This window comes from Psammomys obesus, unplaced genomic scaffold, assembly GCF_907164565.1.
Source record: "Psammomys obesus unplaced genomic scaffold, mPsaObe1.curated_primary_1811, whole genome shotgun sequence".
NCBI lineage: Eukaryota > Metazoa > Chordata > Mammalia > Rodentia > Muridae > Psammomys > Psammomys obesus.
In genome coordinates, this window is record NW_026585685.1 from 3,797,378 (window position 1) to 3,819,006 (window position 21,629).

Sequence of the window (21,629 nt, forward strand, 5' to 3'; positions counted from 1 at the left end):
CCTTCAAACCTAAAAACAGACCTACCCTATATATAATCCATACCACTTCTGGGAATACACCTGAAGGAATCCAGAGCCACATAAAATCGCAAAGCCTACACAGTCGTGTTTATTACAGCACAATTAACAGTGGCCAAGATACAAAATCCAACTCCATGCCATCAGTAGATGGACAGATAAGTAAAATGGAATATATGCAGATACACACACAATTCAGTCCATAAGAGGAATGAAATTATGTCATTTGCAGAAAAAGAGATGGGGGGGTCTTCATGTTAAAGAAAATAAACCAGACTCAGACTAGAATAAAATGTTTTCTTGCATATATGAATCTATTGTTTTAGGACACGGAAGTAAAAGGAAACTATTGGGGGGAGGGCAAGAAGGGCATCAGTAGTGTGGGATAGTGGTAAATAGAACAGAAATATCTAATATACATGTATGACATTTTCATAATGAAACTCGCTAATTAGCATAGACTTCTTTAAAAATGTGAAGCAGATAAACAACTTGAAAAGGTTTTCTTCCTCTTTAATTATTCATGAAATGCTGTGACAAAAAGAGGTGCTAAGCATTAGCTTTTATTAAGTTAATGTGTCCTTAATCCGAGAGGCATCCAAACTGCCTCACCTAATTATAACTAACTTTGTTCACATTTATAGGCTATATATTTTCAGCTAAATAAAAAAAAAAAAAAATTAGTTGACCATGACCATCAGTTCTTTTTTTTTTCTTTTTCTTCTTCTTCTTCTTCTGAGATGAGTTCTACACAGCCCTGTATTGCCTTAAACGTGGGATCCTCTAGCCTCCATCTCCCAAGTACAGGGATTGTGCTACCTCATGGCTCCATTGTTTCTTTTGCATCCAATCGTGAAAAGAATCCTAGGGTGTTCATCTGCTGAGTCCAGAATTTCACAAATCTGATGAGCCCTTCAGATCTCCAGCTTATGGTTTTGTATGACGATACAATGATTCTTTTTCACATTTTTCAAATCAGTCATCCAATTTTGGTTTTGAAATTTTAAGAGAAGCCTCAATACTGTAAGTTTTTAATAAAGTGAGTGCAAATTCCATTTCTCAGAGAAGAACATAACCAATCTGGGGTCCTTTGTTTTCCACGTCGAAGGATTTCCGAGTGGCTGTGACTCAGAGTTCTCAGCTCAGTAAGCCTCCCTATAAGGTGAGCGAAATGCTGCGGCTCTTCTGGATGGTACGCTTTTGAACACTTAAACAAAAGTTGTAGAACTGGTTCCTGTAGGCTCTCTACGTGCTGCTTATTTTTAAGGCATGAACGATCTGAAAAACATATTTATCTTAACGTTGATTGAAAGTGGTGGCAATAGTAAATGCACTTAAAATAGTGCAGTTATTAAATAATACAAATTGAAAGTACTTACAGAATCCTAATACACATTAGATTCGCTAATTAAATTGTTCATTATCTTATTTAATCTTCACGATGATCTATTGAGCTATATTCTATTTTTATCACATTTTTCAGATTAGCTTCCTGAAATGGAGGGAGTTAAGTAATTTCCATGAAGTCATATGGGAAGGATCAGTGAGTACTGTTGGGAATAGAACAGCTATGACGGGCTTGCCTGAAACTTGGAAACAGTAGTGATCTCTCTACAGCCAACAGGAAATAAAGCACAGACTTCATGGGTCCCTACTGTAAGATATAAGCTAACCAAGAATTTCTGAAGGTGTAGAAAGCCTTCATCTAGCCATACTGCAATGAAGCTCATAGGTGAAATGTTGAATACTTAAACAAAAGTTGTGGAATTGGTTCCTTTAGGTTTTCTACCTGCTGCTTATTTTTAAAACATGGATGATCTGAAAAAAAAAAAAAAACAAAACACATTTTTCTTAATGTTGATTTAATACTGTACTCAGGGAAAGGAATGGGGAAAAAAGAAACATCTTTTTGTGCATTTGTTTGTTTTGTTTTGTTTTGTTTTGTTTTGTTTTTTGAGACAAGGTTTTTCTGTGAAGCCTTGGCTGTCCTGGACTGGCTTTATAGACCAGGATGGTCTTGAACTCACAAAGATCCACCTGCCTCTCTCTTCCTGAGGGCTGGGATTTCAGGCATGAAATACCACAACCAGCTGGCACACACAACTTAAAAAGTATTTAAAAAAAAAAAAAAAAAAAAAGGAGCCAGGTAGTGGTGGGGCAAGCCTTTAATCCTAGGACGGACTCGGGAGACAGAGGCAAGCAGATCCATGTGAGTTCAAGGCCAGCCTGCAAAGCAAATTCCAGAACTACACAGAGAAACCCTGTTTTGGAAAAAAAAAAAAAAAAAAAGTAAAAAGTAAAAATAGAGGGCTGGTCCAGCACTTAGGAGACCTGGCTGATCTTCCCAAGCACTGGATTCCAATTCACCTGCCCACATGGTGGCTCACAGCTATCTGTAACTCCAGTTCCAGGGGACCTGACACCTTCTTCCGGACTCACAGACACTGCACACATGGAGTACCCATACCGACAAAGGAGGCATACACATCAATAAAAATAAATGAATAAAAATATTTTTTTTAAATAGCAAAAATAATGATGTACTATAAAGAAAAGCAAACAGGGAAATAGATAAGGCTCTGGGCTGGGGAATGATAGCTATTTTGCAGAGACTAATCAGGGATATAACAACATTAACAGAGATCCAAAATAGTGAAGGAGAAAAAAAACAATTCTTAATTAATTGACAAATGGGAAAAGATGGCATCATGTGGGCATCTGAACAAAAGGGGGCAAAAGATACATCAACAACAGTAGAACCTGTAGCAAGAACTTGCAGGACTCAGGAGACTTCTATGTCAAAAGCAAAGCTGCTGGGTAGAGGACGAAAAATCAGCAATAAAGAATAATAGAAGGAGCTTTGGGTTTAATCTGTGCAAAACAGAAAGCCATTGACACGTACGAAGAGAGCAATGCCACGGTCTGACTCACATTTCCAGAGAATCCCTCTAGGTGCTAATAGAGGGAGGGAGTCTATAGAGGAAAGATTTGGAAAAGCCAGTTAGAAACGTGCCTCAATTATGCTGCTCGGGCCAGAGACAGCAGGAAGCAGTTAAGTGCTAGGTGTATATTAGGGTTGAGTGAACAGATTTGGTGTATGTGTGATATGAGTATAGGAGAAAGAAAAGAAACTGAGGATTAAAAAAAAAAAAAAACTTGTGTGTGCAATTTGGAAGATGGAGCTATAGCTTGGTAAGGTGGAGGAGAAATATGAAAGGGTGACGCAGAAAGGTCTCAGGAGCTCAGTTTTGGGCCTTTTAAATTTGGCAGTCACATGGAAGTCTTGAGGAGGCTATTTATCTAACGGACTCTAAAGGAGCACACCAAGTTCATGGATAAGTTTGCAAGTATCGACTACACACAGGCCTTTCATGCTAAGAGATAAGATAGGACCATGAAGGAAGGAAGTGGAAAAGAAAACTGGGCCTTGTCACAACTGCCTGTAACTCCAGTTCCAAGGGATCGGACACTTTCTTCTGAACTCAGCAGCACGAGGCACTCACAGTGCATAGATGCAAGCAAAACATACGCATAAAATATTGAAATAATGTAAAAGAAAACTTTGTCCTAGAACAACTTCAATGTTTACCATTGTGAGAGAGGAAGAGGACAGAATAAAGGAGACTCCTAAAGAATAGCCAACGAGCAGAGAGGATGGTGATCCAGAGATTCAGTGAAATAATAAAGCTGTGAAGGCCAGTGGGATGGCTCAGCAAGAAAAGACCCTGTCACCAAACCTGACTTTCTGAGTTCAACCGCTAGGGCCTGTGTGGTGGGAAGACAGAACCAGCTCCCATAGGTTGTCTTCTGACCTCCACGTGCATGACATGTATATACACACAACAAACAAACAAATAAATAAAACTTTCAAATGTCTAACAAAAAAAAAAACCTACATATATGAGTAGGTGGTTTAGTTTGGAGTAGTAACTGCTTGAGACCACCATGTTTTTGCAGTTCTTTGTATGAACTAGGAAGATTTCCTTGGCTTGAGCGGCGAGTTATCCATGCTAAGCGACTGTCTCACTTCCACCTGGAGCCACTGTGTAATGCAGGTTACAGGCATGTCAAGAAGCGTCAAGCAAGAGGCGTCCCTCCTAACGTGCCGGAGATCGGCACCGTGGCTTCAAAACTCCGCCCAAGGGCTCACCGGAAACAGGCTGCCCCCTCGGTCTCTTCCAAGTGCTTATGGGTCAAGCGAAATGAGGACCAAGAACTGACTTGCAGGATCAGCAATGCCAAGATCCTGAAGCTACTGACAGGTTGTGGTGGATTGGAGAGGATGGTATGAAATCTGACTGCGGAGGAATCATGGGTAAGAGGAGCAAAGCGCAGACTGGAATATAGCTAGCTCCCTGAAGAAACTTTCTCTACCAGGGACTTGGGAGAGTATATCCAAGGTGAGGGCAAAAGAGCATTTTTTTTAAGATGCAAGAAACTAAAACACGGTCGTGACCTTAAAGGAATGCCATAGAGCAAACTGTGAAGGAATGAAATTAGTACATTTGACCTCGGTTAGTAGCTCACTAAGCAAGAGCTTTGTGACTTCCCATGCAGACGTCAGCCAGAGCCGTAGGGCTCACGGTTTTTACCTGAAAAAAGCACTGTTGTTGCCGTAAGCAGAGCATATTCGGTATCCGTTACATTAAGATCATTCATTCTTCTGTAGAAGTAAGACAATGAGGCAATAAATTCTTTAGTAATACCTAAAAGGATTGATATAAGTGAATTTTCATCAGACTGTAGCACAGAAGCAAACGCACTGTGATCATCCTTTTTTTCCTCTCAGATGGCTTGCAGGTGTGGTGACCAGCAGGGACAGTTCCCTTTGTTGTGTCCTTGAAGCCCATGCTGGAACCTCAATAGAGGTCTCAGTAGGTTTGCTACCGAGAAAGACCAGAACAATGGCAGGGTGTCACCACGCAAACCAAGAAGAAGACTGTGGGACTGAGAGCCTACGGCCTGCAGAGGCCCCTCTCTGGGTGTTTCTGTGTTTTCCACAGTAAGGCTCTACCGTCTATCCATAAAAGTGGTTGATACTGGGATGTTCGCTATATATTACAACATCGTCATCCTGGGAAACTGTGAAAAGCACCCCAAAGAATGAGCCGCAAATAGCTTCCCACCTAACTAGGGAAAGAATTGCCAAATGTTGTAGCCAAAATAAGAAAATGGGTATAAATAGAATGCTCACTGGTGGCCTGCCTAACATTAACAAAGGCATAGACTGCAGTCTACAAATGGTTTCACCACCACAGAAACACCCTTAGCAGAGAAAGCTGTGAAGTGGGAGAAAAGCCCATGGCGCTCTCTTTGTAATAAAAGGAAAAAAAGAGAGAAAAGGAAGCATGCCCACCCAAAATGATATGTTGTATTGTGCAATGTTACCAGTTAGAGTAGCAGAAGGGGAGCCTTCCTTGAAAAAGCTTTCCAAAGAACAAACATTTTCATCACCCCTTTGATTATGCACCTCCAGTGTATGAGCTGAGGGCTTTGGTGGTCTCACAGTACCTAGCAAAAGAGAAAAATAGGAAGTCTGCTATTTTTTCTAACCATTATATAGATAGCAAATTCAGTATCTTTTCAGAATTCTGCATAACTATTATGTGAAAAACAATCTCCTAAAATGACTTCTTCATCATTTTTGTTACTGTAACATAAAACCATACTAATAGTTCATATTTCATAGAAAGACTGTAAAGGCCCTCCAAAGTGAGCTGCCCATGATGCTATAGAGAATGACTTTCTTAACCACACACCCCCTCCACGCGCCACTCAGTTCATCAGAGGCTGTGGAAATTCCGAAGTAAACACTCTTCAAGCAATCAGAGACTAGTGTCATCAGGGGCCTGCCTTTAGCAACCTTACAGTCTAGTACATGCAGGGAAGAACAACCAATACAGGACAGCCAAGGCTACACAGAGAAACCCCCCAAAAAAGTGTGTGTGTGTGTGTGTGTGTGTGTGCTTAATGTGGTATAACTTGTTGCTAAATTTAACATGTATGTGTTATTTAAAGTTATGCAGCAGGGCTGGAGAGATGGCTCAGGAGATGAGAGCACTATCTTCCAAAGGTCCTGAGTTCAATTCCCAGCAACCACATGGTGGCTCACAACCATCTATAATGAGATCTGATGCCCTCTTCTGCCATGCAGGTGTATATGCAGATAAAGCACATAAAATAAATAAATAATCTTTAAAATATTAAAATAGATAGATAGATAGATAGATAGATAGATAGATAGATAGATAGATAGATAGATAAAGTTATATGGCGGTGCACACCTTTAATCTCACCACTCTGGGAGGCAGAGGATCACTGTGAGTTCAAGGCCAGCCTGGTCTACAAAGCAAGTCCAGGAGAGCCAAAGCTACCCAAAGAAACCCTGTCTTGAAAAGCAGAAAAAAGGAAAGAAAAAGCTCTTTTTCTCCTTCTTACTTGCAGAGGGTGGGTCTCTCACACTGCAGAGCTGGGCTGCATGCAAGAACACCACTTCAGTTTCCGACTCCTTCTGCAATACGATCTGATCCTCACTGGGTAGGTTTTCAAACCCTTAAAACAAAGCACCAAGAGACAGATTACCCAAACATAATGTTCATAACCAAATGCTTGAAAATATTTATTTACTTATCAACCCTAAGTGCTTCTTGGGAATAACCACTGTATATACATTCAAATCTGAATAAAATTCTTGCTTCTACATGGTAATATTTATTTTAGGGCCCTCTTATCAGGACTAGGTGACACTTTGCTTATGGCAAGAACAAATCTAACACAGTTGCTTTAGCCTCGAAGAATGTAATTTTACAAAGAGTTTCTTTATCTGTAAATATATAGTAAAACTGAGTTATATATAACAAAGTTTTGGCCAACTGTGGCTTGTTCTAGTATTGTACAGGGAACTTTCTTTGATCCCCATTTTCATCTTTAAAAAAAAAAACCTACATCATTATAATAGTTTTCGCAGATATTCAGATTTTCATCCACCTGATTAATTGAAGTAGATAAAATAAGCTTTTTTTTTTTTGTCAGAAGTAACATTGCTGAAAAAATAAAGGTTTTCTAGTGAAACCAGGGCCTCACACACATTAGACAGGCACTCTGCCACTGAACTGTATACCCAGTTCCACATTTAGAAGTTTTTGTTTGCTGTACTATAGCCCTTTACCTTAAAAACAGAGAATTTGGGGCTGGAGAGACACCAGTTAAGAGCTTTTTTGTCGGAATCTTGCACAGATTCCGAGTTCAGTTCCCAGCATCCACATGGTGGCTCATGGTCATCAGTAACCCCAGTTCCAGGAGTTTCTACATTTTCTTATGGCCTCCGCGATATGGTATGGACGTGGTATCAATATGTACTTGTAGGCAAAACATGCATGACACATAACCATAAGCATAAATAAATCTTAACAAAAATAATGAGAGAGAGTTTAACCTGGGAGTCCCCTGGTAAAATTCATCAGCCCCTGTGTGTGCAGGGCTGCTGCTTCTGCGAGTCTCAAAAAGCTCAGCTCAGGGTTGGAACACTCCTGCACCTAGTCCACAGAGAGGAATAAAAATGATGAATAGTCTTTTCTTTCAGATAATTACTGAAAATTTTCAACCCTTTTTGCTGTCATTTCCTAATAACATTCACTAATTACACGTTATGTCTTGCCAGCAATGAATACATACAAGCGTACTTATTTCCCGTAAGGGAATCATGGACTCTTGATGAGCAGTCACTATGGTATTCATGAGATGGAGTTCCTCTTGAGTTAGTGTCATGCTGCCCTGAACCTGTAAGGAAACAGAGGACACCTATTATACATGCCTCTTACACGTGCTGTTGATAAGGAAACAAGAGGCCGTGTGGAAGGAAAGCCTTGCTTGCCCCCTTTCCAGGTGTACTGGTGGACGATACAAGCCGGCTGTCTGCTCCTTCCTCTTCCCATTGGATGTCAGAGTAAAGGGCAGCCTTGTTCTTGACCTTCTTGCGAAGTCTCTTCGACTTACGCTGAATCTCCGTGAGCAAACCTGGGACAGCACAAAATTGACACACAGTTGTTTTTTTGTTTGTTTGTTTTTTCACTCAGAAAATAACACTGTAGGATTTGATGGAAATGGTCTTAAATGAGTAAAGGGTCATAGGCATCTCTTGTGCGTGTATGCATTAACTAAATTTCCTATGTTCCTTTTTCCCTTCATAGCTACCTTGTCTGCTTGAAAATACAGTCATAGAAGACAAAGATTAAAACGCAATTTTTCATTTCCAAATTATGTTCGGATTTTTACATAATAAATTCACACATTAATTTCATCTTGGAAGTGAGGTAGATTGTCATTTTATAGAATAGTAGAATTGCCTTATCTATAACTATCATCACTGGTTTTACGTAAGAAGGTTAAGAAAGACTATCTTAGGATTTTCAGAATAAACTAAGCCAATTTTTCCCATAAACCAGAAAAAGCACTTAACTCTTTCAAACGTGAATAACATTTACTTGAGGATTGTTGTTGTTTGTTGTTTTTGAGGATTTACTTTTAATTATTTACATGAGCCCGCGTGCGGGAATGTACGAGTAGTACAGGTGCCCATGGATACCACAGGGGCATGTCCCCTTGAGCTGGAATTAGGGTTGGTTGTGAGCCACCCAAAGTGGGTGCTGGGACCCGGAGTCAGGTCTTCTGCAAGAGCAGTGTGTGCTCTTAATCCCTGAGCTGTTTCTCCAGCCTGGGGATGCTTGTTTTTATACAGTGTTTAATCTTCAAACTGTAGCTTTACTGGACCAGCAGCAGCTCCCATAAATCAATACTAAAAACTATGCAAGTATTAATATACCTGTCATTTTCATAAGTATTTAAAGCATACCCTAGTAAAATAAAAAATAAAATAAAAATTAATGAGGAGCTGGAGTATAGAACCAAAACCTTAACCTTAAACCAAAACCTTAAAACCCTTCTACATTATTTTATTATTTATCATTTTATTATTTATTATCAGAGAAAAGGAATACAAAAAAATATGAAGCCAATTTTAAACATATCAAATATTGGGCATGGCAGTACACACCTGTAACCCCAACTGCTCAAGAGACTGTATCAAGAAGATCACATGCCAAATACGAGCCTCGGCAGCTCAGACAGACCCTGTCTTCACTTGTTTCAAGTAGAAAGAGAGTCTGTGTGTATAGCTAAGTGGTAGATGGTCTAACTTGGGAAACCTGAGCATCGTGACAGTACTAGAACAGTTGAAGGGTAAAGGAAGATCTGCAGCAATGATAAGGATGCATGAATAATGTGATGAGGCCATGCTCACCAATCACGAGGATTGAACTCATCAATTTTCTTTTGCTTCACCTGGCCATAATTCCTTTGAGTCTAAGTGAAGGATGATTTACTTAGTTTATAGAGTCCCTCTGAGTTCCCTTGTACATACATGTCCTGATACAGGTGAAAAGACAACTTTTGGGCCAGGCGTGGTAGCACATATTTTTTAGTTCCAAAAATTGGAGGGCAGAGGCAGGGGGATCTCTGAGTTTGAGGCCAGCCTGGCATACAGAGCAAGATCCAGGTCAGCTACATAATAAAATCCTGTCTATAAGTTAAATTAATAAATAAAATAAAAGACAACTTTTTTACGTGTTGCTTTGGACTGAGTTGTGTCTCCCAAAGCTCTATGCTAAAGCGCTAACCTCTGATGTGCTGGGGAACAGGTCCCGACACCCACACCTGGATAGCAGGCAGGCTTTTGGGAACTACTAACTTTAAATATTGCATTTAAATTCAGAATATAATTTTTCAGTTCAGTATATAATTTCAGGCTAAGTAACATAAAAATACAAGATCTTTTTTTAAAATTATTATCTAGATTTATTTTATTTTACGTGTGTAAGTGTTTTGCTTGCATGTGTGGGTGCATACTACATTCATGCCTGGCACTTGGAGAGGTCAGAAGAGGATCCAGAAGAACGGGATCCTCTGGAACTGGAGTTAGAAATGATTGTGAGCTGCCATGTGGACGCTGGGAACTGGGCACAGAGCCTCTGCAAATGCTCTTAACTGTTGAGCTAACTCTCCAGCCTCCAAAGAACTTCTAATTAAGACAAAAATTACGAGTGGTTCCAAAATTAGAGCACTACGGTACAGCACAACATCGTGGAAGTCACCACTTACATTGATAATGGGCCTCCATTCGCGCAGCTGCTATGCGCATGCGGGCGGTGTGCATATAGACCTGAACACGGCAATATTCCAGATAACGCTTGAAGAACACTTTACATTCTCAGTAAGGCTGGAACTGTTTTATTTTATTATTTTTAAATTTTATTGTGCTAGGGGAGCACGCAGCCTCCCACTAACACAGATTACGACCCGAGTTTCCCACCTTTGTGGAAATTATAGCGGTCAGCACATCCCCGGTGCAATGGATGAGCCTGGCCCCGGGAGAACCACCACCGTTACCGCGATGTCGCCCCTGCCAGGGAAGTAAGGCTGCGGAAAAATTAAATCCCCCTCCGAAAACCAAAACCACAAGCACAACGGCACTTACATTCTGCCAGCATCCCCACCGCCTTACACTTTTTCAGTCTGCACTCTTGGCATTTTCTACGCATGTACATGTCCATTTCACAGTGGCCGCCATTCTTGCAACAGTACACCGCATTTTTGGTAATACTACGTCGGAAGAAACCTAACAACAAAAATTGTCAAAGTTGAACATTGATATTTTTAGTTGCTTCTCATTTTTATTTTTATTAACATTAGGTAGAATCAGGTTAACCAGATTCTTTCCATAAAATGAAGGGGTTTCCCTCTCAATAGTTTGTAATATACTTATTATATATTAAATTGTGTATTATCAAGTGGAAGGTTATGTAATTCTTTCCAGTTGATATACTCATTCCATCCTGATGTTGTCTCTTTTATGATAATGTCTGGAGATTAAACTGAGTACCCTTATCACAGTAAGATGATTACCTATAAGAATTTTCTAAACTATTTTTCAGAATCTCAAGATCCCACAAAGCATCTCTCAAGGTTCCTTGGAGAGAATACATGGTCACCTAAAACAAAAATATCAGAAAAGCCTATCTTCTCTAAGCCCTCACAGTTTGATTTTGGGCCCAGGGGCAGGAATGTCCTTGCAGCCTACCCCTCTCCATTTAGCTTCCCCTTTGGGAAAGCCTTTCTCTTTCCTTTCCCTCCTTTGAGCCTTATTCAGTACAGTAATCCTGCCCTCCCTCTTCTGAAGCTGTCAAGCTCAGTCAAAGCCCCACTTCAAGCCTTACATCTCTTCTGGTAGACACTTAAGAGCATTTCGCCATTTCAATTCAACAAAGGAAGTAAAAGCTTAGCTCAGGTTTTCAAAATTGCCAGGTTCTTCAGCTCAGCTTTAACAGTGAGGTACTGATTTCAAAAGCAGACCTCCTTGCCCAGCTGCTCTGCTCAGGATTTCCTGTAGCCGTCATCTTTCCTGTGGTCGTCATCATTTGGCTATTTTTTTTGCAAGTGTTGAGTTATAAGACTTAGAGGTAAATTTTCACCCTGAACAAACACATTTATTCATGTTTTTTGGGTTGTTTTATTTTGTTTCTGGGGGTGCTAAGATCAAATCCAAAACTAGGTGCTAAGTGCCTCATCCTTACGTTTTCTGATTAATGATGTGCTGGAGTGCTTCAAAACTGTTAGAATCAGTTGTAACAGTTTGCTCTTTGCAAACACTGGCCCTCACTTCCAGACTTTCAGTTTGTTCTCTTTCTTTACCAAGCACTTAAAAAAATCTTTTGACTTAGAATCATAGAAGTCATTTATTTCAAATTTTCTCCAAGTGTGTAAATTGTATCAACCACATAAAAAGATGTCGTGGTTAACATTCGGATCTTTATAAAATGTAATGTTTTGTTCCAGCACCAAATTCTTTTTGAACTAGGGAAACTTTTGCTTGCATGTATTGAGTTTGCACTGAAATGTAAAAGTCTTCACCAAAAACGAAAAAAGACAGACCCAATAGTGAATCTTAATACCAATGCTTGGGAGACAAAGGCAGGTGGATTGCTGAAAGTTCAAGAACAGCCTGGTTATTACAGTGAGTTCCAGGACAGTCAGTATTGCATAGAAAGATGTTTTCTCAAAAAAAAAGATAAGGAGGAGGAGAAAAGGAAGAGAGGGAAAAAGAGAAGAGAGGAGAGGGAAAAAAAGAAAAGAATAGAAAAGAAATTAACCAGGGACAGTCATAGTGGTCCACACCTTTAATCCCAACACCTAGAAGACAGAGGCAGGCATATCTCTGTGAGTTCAAAGCCAACCTGCTCTCCATAGTGAGTTCTAGGCCAGCCAGGGCTACATACTGAGACCCTATTTCAAAAACAGAAAAAAGAAAAAGAAAAAAAGAAACAAACATTAAACTTAATTTTATTTGCCTGCCTTTAATCACACAGGTTGATCCTTTTAACATGCTTCCCCCTAGTTTTCTTTCTCATGTTTTATAAAGCATTTGTGTGTGTGTGTGTGTGTGTGTGTGTGTGTGTGTGTGTGTGTGTACACCAGATGTGTGCAGCGCTCACCCCTTACCTTTGCAGCCCTCACAGGTAAGTGCATTGTAGTGATACCCTGACGCCTTATCACCACAGACCATGCAGAGCTCATCTCGTCCCTTCCAGGGTAAAGAAAAGGTTGATCTGGACCTTGGCATCCCAGGGAATCCGTCCTCATCATCACGAACATAAGCAGACTGACTTGATCCATGAGCATCGAGTACACACCAGCCGCCTCCGCTGTACTGTGGATCCAAGCCGCGTGTGTTGAAATGGCTTTGTAAAGACGGGGACTGTAAAGCCGGAGGGAACTGAGGGCCAGAATACTGGCAACAGGGGGCTTCTTGGAAATCACACAGCTCATAATGGATTTGTTCTGGCAAAAAATCTAGTTTCATTAACATAAAAAAAAGAATAAAACATAAAAAGTCAAAAGTTCATAATTGTTTTCAAACTTCAAAATGATTTTTTATGCTCAACGGAAAGTTCATTCAACACATCCACGACATCACAGGGCTTGCGGCCTAGCATGATGGGAACACGGTAAATGGAACTGTAATACCTAATGCTCACACCCCAGAGGTGGACAGAGGTAGACCAGGAGCCAGCAGGAAGGGCATTGGTTGCTAGTGCTACAGGCACCAATCTAGTCTCTCTCCTTAAGGAAACATGACTATTTCCCAGATTTTTAATTGAGTTTTTTCCCCCTAAGTTATGCATGTGGCTATTGTCACAATAGAAGCAGAGACCACTTTCAGCATCCTGCACATAGGCCCAGAGACAGGCTGAGCACAGCCTCAGCCCACTAGTCCTGTTTTAACGAGGCCCATTGTCGTGGGCTCCTTAACCAAAATGTTCTTGGGACTTTCCAAACACCTGCCCAGCCCAAGCCACACACAACAGTCCTCTTGGCCTAATTTGGTAATGTCAACTTTGGACCCACTTCTTGGGGGCACAACTCCTCCCCCTCCAGATTTCCCAGGTGGGGACCTTAAAAGAACACCCTTGTCTCCAAACAACATTTTTAATTAAATAAAATAAAATTTAAAAACACGCTTTGTGCTCCTTAAGTCTGCTGAATTTATTGCAGACCCCAGTCAGCTCTGATTAACCTTTTAAACGAAGAACGATCCAGCACCGTGTATCTGTCGAGAGCCACACCTCTCTCTAACCCTAACAGTTACAACTGTTGTTAGTACAAATGGGCCAGAAACAATATAAATTGATGAATTAACTCCCCAAAAGAAAAAAAAAAAAAAACACGAATTTCAAACAAAACAAGACAACAGCAAACAGCCTTTTTTGTTTGAACTTCTCGTTTAATTTATTGGCTGAGATTGGGATGGGGTTGACATGTCTCTGACCCTTTTGCCACTTGTGTGACCTTTACCTCCTACGGGGTTGCCTAGTCCAGCCTTGGGGTGACAGGATGTGCCCAGTCTTATTGTAGCTTCTTATACCATGCTTGGTTGATGTCCCTGGGAGGCCTGCTTTTTTTCTGAGGGGAGGGGAGGAGAGGTGAACCTGAGGGAGAAGGGAGGTAGTGGGAGAGACTGGGGGAGGGGAGGGAGAGGAAACTGTGGTTGGGATGTAATATGTGAGAGGAAAAAAAAAATGAGTTCTGCTCTTGCAGAGGACCAGGGTTCGGTTCCCAGCACTGTGGCTCACAAATGCCTGTAACTCCAGTTCCAAGCAGATCCAATGCCTCTGGCTTCCATGGGAACCTGCACTGCAAATAACCACACACACAGATACACAAAACAATACAAGTAAATCTTTAAAAAAAATAAAAACGTATCAAGCACGACCACTGTACCGTTCATGTACAATTTAACACAAAAGTTCGCCTCCATTTGTCCTTAAGAATTAACTTCAACTTTTACAAGTTAATTTTTTTAATTTAATTTTTTTTTAGATTTATTTATTTTGTGTGTGAGAATTTCACATTACTGTATGCCTGTGCCTTTCTTGTATGCCTGGTGCCCAAGGAGGCCACAGAAGGGTATCCGATTCTCTGAAGCTGGGATTACAGAGGGTTGTGAGCCATCATGTAGGTGCTGGGACTCGAACCCTGGTCCTCTGGAAAAGCAGCCAATGCTCTTAACTGCTGAGCCATCTAGCCACACACACACAAAATGTTCTATTAACAGCTGTACTGCAGTTTTTTATTACATACCGGAATACTGTGTGGGGTCAGCAAGATGGTAGCCATCAGACGCAGCGACATAGGTGTTTGCCATCCTCTAGCCCAGCTTCGGCGATGCTGGACTCTTTCGGAGTGAAACCTGAGGGGGAAAATTGCAACAGACCACTTAGAACGCTAGCACAGTAGAGTGTAAAGCCAGGCGTGGTGGCACATGCCTGTAATCTCAGCACTTTAGAAACAGAGGCAGGAAGATCATCACTGTAAAACAAGCAGGACTCAGTAGTAAAGTTCAAGACCAACCCAAGCTGCAAGGCAAGATTCTGTCCCCCCCTCAAAAAAAAAAACAACAAAAAGTTACAATGGCTTATTTTGTTAATACAAAATCTGAGCTGGTTAGATGGCTCAAGGGGTAAAGGAAGCCTATAACAGAAGCCTGGCAGCCTGAGTTCAGTCCCAGGCAAAGATGGGAGAAGAGAACCGACTCCTCAAGGGGGTCATCGGCCCCCACCTGTGTCCTATGGCACACGCACACACCCATATCCGTCATGTGTGCCCCCCATCTCCCTCTCACACAATAACAATTTCTTAGAAAAAAATAGTGAAAGTTTACAGAATTTGTACAAGACTTATACTTCCACTTTAATCAAGAAATTTTTCTTTTTTTCAAACACCAAATTATTCAATTTTGCCAATTTCTTATTGCTTAGCCTTTAAATTACTTTAGCAATAACCATTAGAAGCACACTGAATTTGAGGTTAGAACTCACGTGCATACTTGTGGGTGACTTTTTTATACCTCTCTGAAACCTCAGCCCTCTGCTGTAGCACCAACACTCTCCTAGCAAAGCTGTTGGTGTCTGTGAAACTCAGCACAGCTCTCCACAGTCCCTGCTGCTCTAGGACTGGAGCGGTGGCTCAGCAGCCCAGAGCACTCACTGCTCTCCATAGGTCAAAGTTTGCTTTCAGGCTCATGACTGACCAACAACACCAGCCCCAGGCAATCCAACACCCTGTTCTGACCTACGTGCTCTCGGATGCACACGCGTGCCCACGCACACACGAATACAGAGAGAGAGAGAGAGACAGACAGACAGAGAGGGAGAGAGAGGGGTGATTTGTTTGTTGTTGTAGTTCACACAGCCATAGTGGCACATGCTTTTAAACCCAGCATTCAGGAGGCGAGGGGCAGATAGATCTCTCCACATTTGAAGCCAACGTGGTCTAGTAAAGAGTTCCAGGCCAGGCAGGGCTACATAATGAGACCTTGTCTCAAAATAAAGAAATAGAAATTTTAAATTATTTTAATGGTTTCCAAATCACCATGTTTTAAATTAAGGTGAAGCACAGAGAAAACGAGGCTTTTTCATGAATACTAAGGAAGTTAAAGAGTGGGAAACAATAGCTTTCCTGGCATTTTCTAACCATCCAAGTCTTTTGGAAATACTTTTTTCTCCAGCACTCTGATACCATAAATAGTGAAGGATTAATGTTGGCACTGCTTGAATAATGACCGCAGTTCATCAGTTTTGCTTCGAATGTGAAGACACAAAAGGTAAAAGTTAGAAGAAAAAAATTATCAAAAATCTAAGCCTAGTCCTTATGGGTAATTTGTATGTTTTTGTTATTTCCTGGGAAGGAACTCCAAAAAGGAAATGTCTTTAAATAGCACTATCCAGGAAACCACAGTTCTGAAGCTGAGAGAAGACCTCCGTAGAGGCCGTCATACTTGTAGCTTTATCCCCTCCAAGACAAGGAGGGGATAAAGATAAAGACAACTCCAAGATAAGGAGTTGGCACAGAGCCGCATTCCTCCGGAGGCTGAGGCAGAGGACGTGTGAGTTTGAGGCTGCCTGGAACCATAGAGAGACCTAGAATAAAAAAGGAGGAAAAACATCATCTCAAAAGGCAACAGCAAAGAAGATGGGTTTTGTTGTTTTACGGGAGTTTTAGTAAGTTGTTTCCATTGGTTTGTTTTTTGAGATAGACTTTCATGTAGCCCAGGCTGGCCTTCGACTACTGATCTCCGTGCCACCATGCCCAGCAAAAAAAAAAAAAAAAAAAAAAAAAAAAAAAAAAAAAAAAAAAAAAAACATAGATGACACGCCTGAGTATCTGAAATTATTTTTGGTGTGTTACTCATGTGAGCCCCATAGCTAACATTTCTCCCTACATAAGATTATTCCAAAAGTGATATGTCTGAAAGCTGTGTCCTGGGCCAGGTGTGGTGATGCACTCCTTTGATCCCAGTGCTCAGGAAACAGAGGCAGGCAGATCTCTGTGAGCTCGAGGCCAGCCTGGTCTACAGAGTGAGTCCAAGTCACAGAAAAACTCTGTCTTGAAAAGAAGGAATGGAAGGAAGGAAGGAGGGAGGGAGGGAGGGAGGGAAGGAAGGAAGGAAGGAAGGAAGGGAGGGAAGGAGGGCAAGAATTTGTGTCCTGTTCTGCCTAGTGGAGCTAGCCCCCTTTAAGAGCACATGGGACAATGACAGTATTGAATGAAGCAGGAACAATGCCTTTGGGTAAGTGAACTTTCAATATGAAATTTCCCCTGAGTAGAATACCACCAATAACATCACCATGCATGCCTGTTTCTCCACTGCCATGAGTCAGTTGTCCCTCTACCTCTGTAATTCAACTGACTCTCCATATGAAAACAATTCTGAATTGAATGTGGTAGCATCTTCCCGTAACCTTAGCACTTGGGAAGTGGAGGGAGGAGGATCAGGCAGCCTCAGCTACACAGTGAGTTCTAGGCCAGCCTCAGCCATGTAGTGGAAGTTTTTTGCTTTCTTTGAAAACTCAGTTATGTTATGTAAGTATGTGTTTGCTTTAATACCAAGTGTGGAATATGGGGCTGCTTTCAGATTGTCCACAGCTGTTATATTGCCTCATGTGGGCTCGGAGAGGGACGTGGTGCTTGCCAGCTGCAGATAGTTTAATTCTGAAGACTCTGAGAGGGGATTGATCCCCGAGCACTGAGAGGAAAGGGAGTCTGTAGGGAAAGCAGGCCGCTGCTGGCTCACCCTGCTGCTGCCTTTGCTGTTTGCTGGTTAGCTGGATGGCTGGATATACTGATGATGGAGATTAGAATTGCCCCAAGGATCTAATCTAAGCAGGTCTACACTCCCTTTCCTTTTCTTCTTTCTCTCCTACCTACTGTTGGGGGGTTGGAAGTGGAGGTACAAGAACCCCAATAAAATAGATTAAAAAGTCCTACACAGCTACACAGCGAGTTCAAGGCCAGCCTAGGCTATAGGAGACCCCATGCCTCAAAAACAAAAATGCTGTTGGTCTCATTTGTGTGCTAATTTTAGCAATACCATCTGATTCTTTCTAAGCATCCAAGTCTCACTTAGACACTAGAATGATGCAGATGAATATGGGATATTGAAATTGTTATTCATCTTTAAAATTGATTCTGAGACCAGTATGATGCAGCACACCTTTAATCCCAGCACTCTGGGAGGCAGAGTGAGTTCCAGGCCAGCCTGGTCTACAAAGCAAAGGATAGCCAAGGCTACCCAGAAAAACCCTGTCTCAAAAAACAAAACAAAACAAAAATTCTGGCTAAGAATTCACCTGAAAAACAAATTGAACAAACGTGGTGACACTTAAACCACACATAAATGCCTTATAATAATGCCATTGTCTGTCAGGACTCATGCTATAAATAAAAACGTTCTAAAACCACATTCTGATAACACTGGCCTTAAACATTTAATTTTATTGTACTATTTCTATTTGCAAGTTTTTTTAAATAATGTTCTTAAGATATTTAATAGGAGTATTACATGGATAAAAAGCAAAATAAAGCTTTCAAAAATAAAATATTAATAAAATCAGTTTTAAAACATTCTGTACGGTGAACAAGATGGACCTTTGTGTAAAGGCACCAAGTATGATGGCTTGATACCACATGATGGAAAAAGAGAACCCCCTCCCAGCCATCGTTCTCCACACACACTCTACAGTACATTTGTACACACACTCACAAACAACACAGATAAGCAAACAGAACATGATATAATTTAAAAACACTCAAGCAGATTATTAGTAAACTAGAGGCCTAAGAAAGTTTCTGTACTGCTAGAGAGAAAGTTCTCCATAGATCTGTCTTGTTATCTTTACTAGTAAATATTTATTTAAAACAAAATAGCTTAGCTAGAAGAGGACCTTTTAGCAAGATAATCAACTCACCATGGACAAAATCTGTTTTTTCTTAATATAATATATATTATAAATATATAACTTATATATTATAAATATAACTTACTAAAAAGGATCTTTTTCTCAAATTGTGATTGGTATATTTTTTAAGATGTTTAATTCTATAAATGTCTTTGCATTTTCTCCTCCTTAATCAAAAATTGGTCTCAAAGAATTTCATCTATCTAAAGTTTTAACAGGAAAAAGAAACACCAATTCTTGAGAACTAGATTCCATAGCGAGAATTTCAGATTTTTTAGATTTTTCTCCTGTAGTGTGGGTCACTACATGAATTGTGAATAAATGAATGATATGAATTAATTTAGCCGAGGAGATTACTTTAAAAGAAAAATGTTTTCATTGTTACAGTACTTGTAAAAGTGGTTTACAGAGCAGAGCTGTTCTTTGATGCAAAATCATCAGAAACAATTTTGCATGGTCATGCATCTTTGCCCTAAGGTTCTCCTGTCAGAATTTACCCTAATCAGAGAAAATGAGAAGAATGTCTTTGAACAACAACAGAAATAAAGGTGTATTAATTCCTTTATGGGAGTTTGTACTCGGCAATATAGAAAGCACTTTCTGATGTATACTGTTAACCTGTAGTTTTGATAGTAATTTATTGACAAATAATTAACCCATAAAATTCAGCTTTAACTATAGAATTCAGAATATTCATATCCTATGCAACTGTCATCACCACATAACTCCAAAGGACCTTAATACCTTCCTCAGACCTCAAATCCAACATGAGTCACCCCCACCCTCTTTCCCTGCCATCACATTCATTTAGTCTAGATATTTCACACAAAAAGAGCCATACAGTTGTGCATATAGTTTTAAAAAATAATTTTTAATTCATATTACTTCAAATAATTTAATAGAGTAATAATGATAGCAGAAGAGAAACATGCTAATATTTAGAAAATTAGCGAAACTATGAAATTAACACATTCTATATTTCAGAAATATAGAAACATAATTTGGGTCTATTTCCCTAATCTAGTCTTTGTACTTATTATAACAATTTCAACAGAGATATCATATACAGAATATATTCCATGTTGTTTTGAATTTACTTACAATCTTGCCTTTCAAGACTAAAAACAGTATCAGTAAGTTCTTAAAAACAGGTTTCACTTAGCAAATGGAACACATCATTCCTGGACAACCCATAGTCTTAAATCAAATGGCAACTAAGCGCAACTGTAGGCCAAAACTGCATTGAGCTTGTACAGGCAAGAATGGAGTTACTGTGTAATCTACCATATGCCACAAAATTGCTTCTTTTTAAGCAAAGTAATTTTTAGGGATTAACTTTAATAATAACAGTCAGCTTCCTCAATTTTGCAAAGAAAGAAACTTGTGATGGTAGAGGGTAAGGATCTGAAAAATGCCTTTTTGTTGACATTGTAACATTTAGTAAACACTTAAAGTGGCAACAACATTAACATTCATATTTAATTCGGGCAGAAGAGTAAAAACTTGTCTTATTTTAGAGAAAACAAAATACTCACAATTGGGTGGTGTTCCTACGATCTGCCCTCTTCCTCACAGAATGAGAAGATAGATTTAGCAACTCCGTTGACTTCCCAGCCGAGCAGAGTGGGCGCTCTCCCTGCTTATCAGAGGCTGGGCAGGGGACACGGCATCCATTTAAGCTCCAGACACTCTGCAGAGCACTGCCTCAGCTCTATCTCACAAACTTCCCACACGATCCTCTCTTGGGTCAAACAGGGGCAATTACAGGCTGACATAAATCAAAATACAACCGGCCCATCAGGGGTCAGGGCTTTTGAGATCCACAGGTCCCACTCTTCAGCGCTCCTTATTGTTTACTTAATAAATGCTGTTTTCTTGGTTGAATTTGATATTCTTCCACTTCCAGCTATAAAACAGAGGGTTTCTGCAAGGGAGTAGGTAATGCATGCAGAAGTGAGGGGGGGAGGTTGCAAGAAGTGGGGTCCACATTGATTGAAAAATCCATTAACACACAGGGTTAGGACAGTTCGACTTGTTTGTCTTCGGTCTTCTTTTCCCTACAGAAAAAAAAAAAAAGTTGCCAAACCAATTAAATATATGAATAATGATTTACAAATTAGTACAATGTTCAGGGTATGTATTATCCTGTTTCTCTCCTCTTCCATTAAAAAAAAAAGCAATATAAGTAAATAGATACCAGGCACCAGTGCTTGCTATGAGGATAGCTAATTAGTGAAAAATTAGATTCCATAAAAGCCAAGCAAGATATCTAAATAACTTCACTATCATTTCGTAAGATGTCACTTACACAAACAAAGTGCGTGGGACACTAGGCTCATGGTCTCATCCCTTTAATGCAGTAGCTCTCAACCTTCTGAATGCTGCGACCCTTTAATACAGTTCCTCATGTTGTGGTGACTCCTAACCATAAAATTATTTTCATTGCTACTTCATAACTAATTCTGCTACTGTTATGACTCGTAATGTAAATATCTGTGGTTCTCCACGGTCTGAGGTGACCCCTGTGAAAGGGTGGAGACCCACAGGGTGAGAACCATGGCTTCCTGGCATTCTTAAACCACAGGTTACGTGAAGCTCCCCTGTTCGATTCTGATTCTGTTGGTCACATCTTCTCCGATCTGAAGACTCACCTGTTTTGTCCGATTTGCTGTTTTGTTTTGTCCAATTTGTCCGATTTATTCTTTCTTAGTCCAGTTTCAGGCCTGGCAGCTGTTACACTCATGCTGGATTCATCTAGCTCCT

General features: G+C 40.4%; 1 protein-coding gene and 1 pseudogene across 1 annotated transcript; both read right to left on the minus strand.

Moving 5' to 3' along the window:
• Positions 1-604: 604 nt before the first annotated feature.
• On the minus strand, positions 605-20,432 carry LOC129692063 (bile acid receptor-like). Its single transcript, XM_055628322.1, is given in 12 exon segments — positions 605-1,120; positions 1,123-1,296; positions 4,611-4,724; positions 5,407-5,529; positions 6,457-6,570; positions 7,454-7,553; positions 7,693-7,797; positions 7,892-8,034; positions 10,550-10,690; positions 12,571-12,921; positions 14,710-14,818; positions 20,402-20,432. Coding segments are annotated over 11 exon segments (1,500 nt in total). The 5' UTR covers positions 14,774-14,818; positions 20,402-20,432; the 3' UTR covers positions 605-1,049.
• Positions 10,335-10,489, minus strand: LOC129692616 (U1 spliceosomal RNA; annotated as a pseudogene).
• Positions 20,433-21,629: the final 1,197 nt, after the last annotated feature.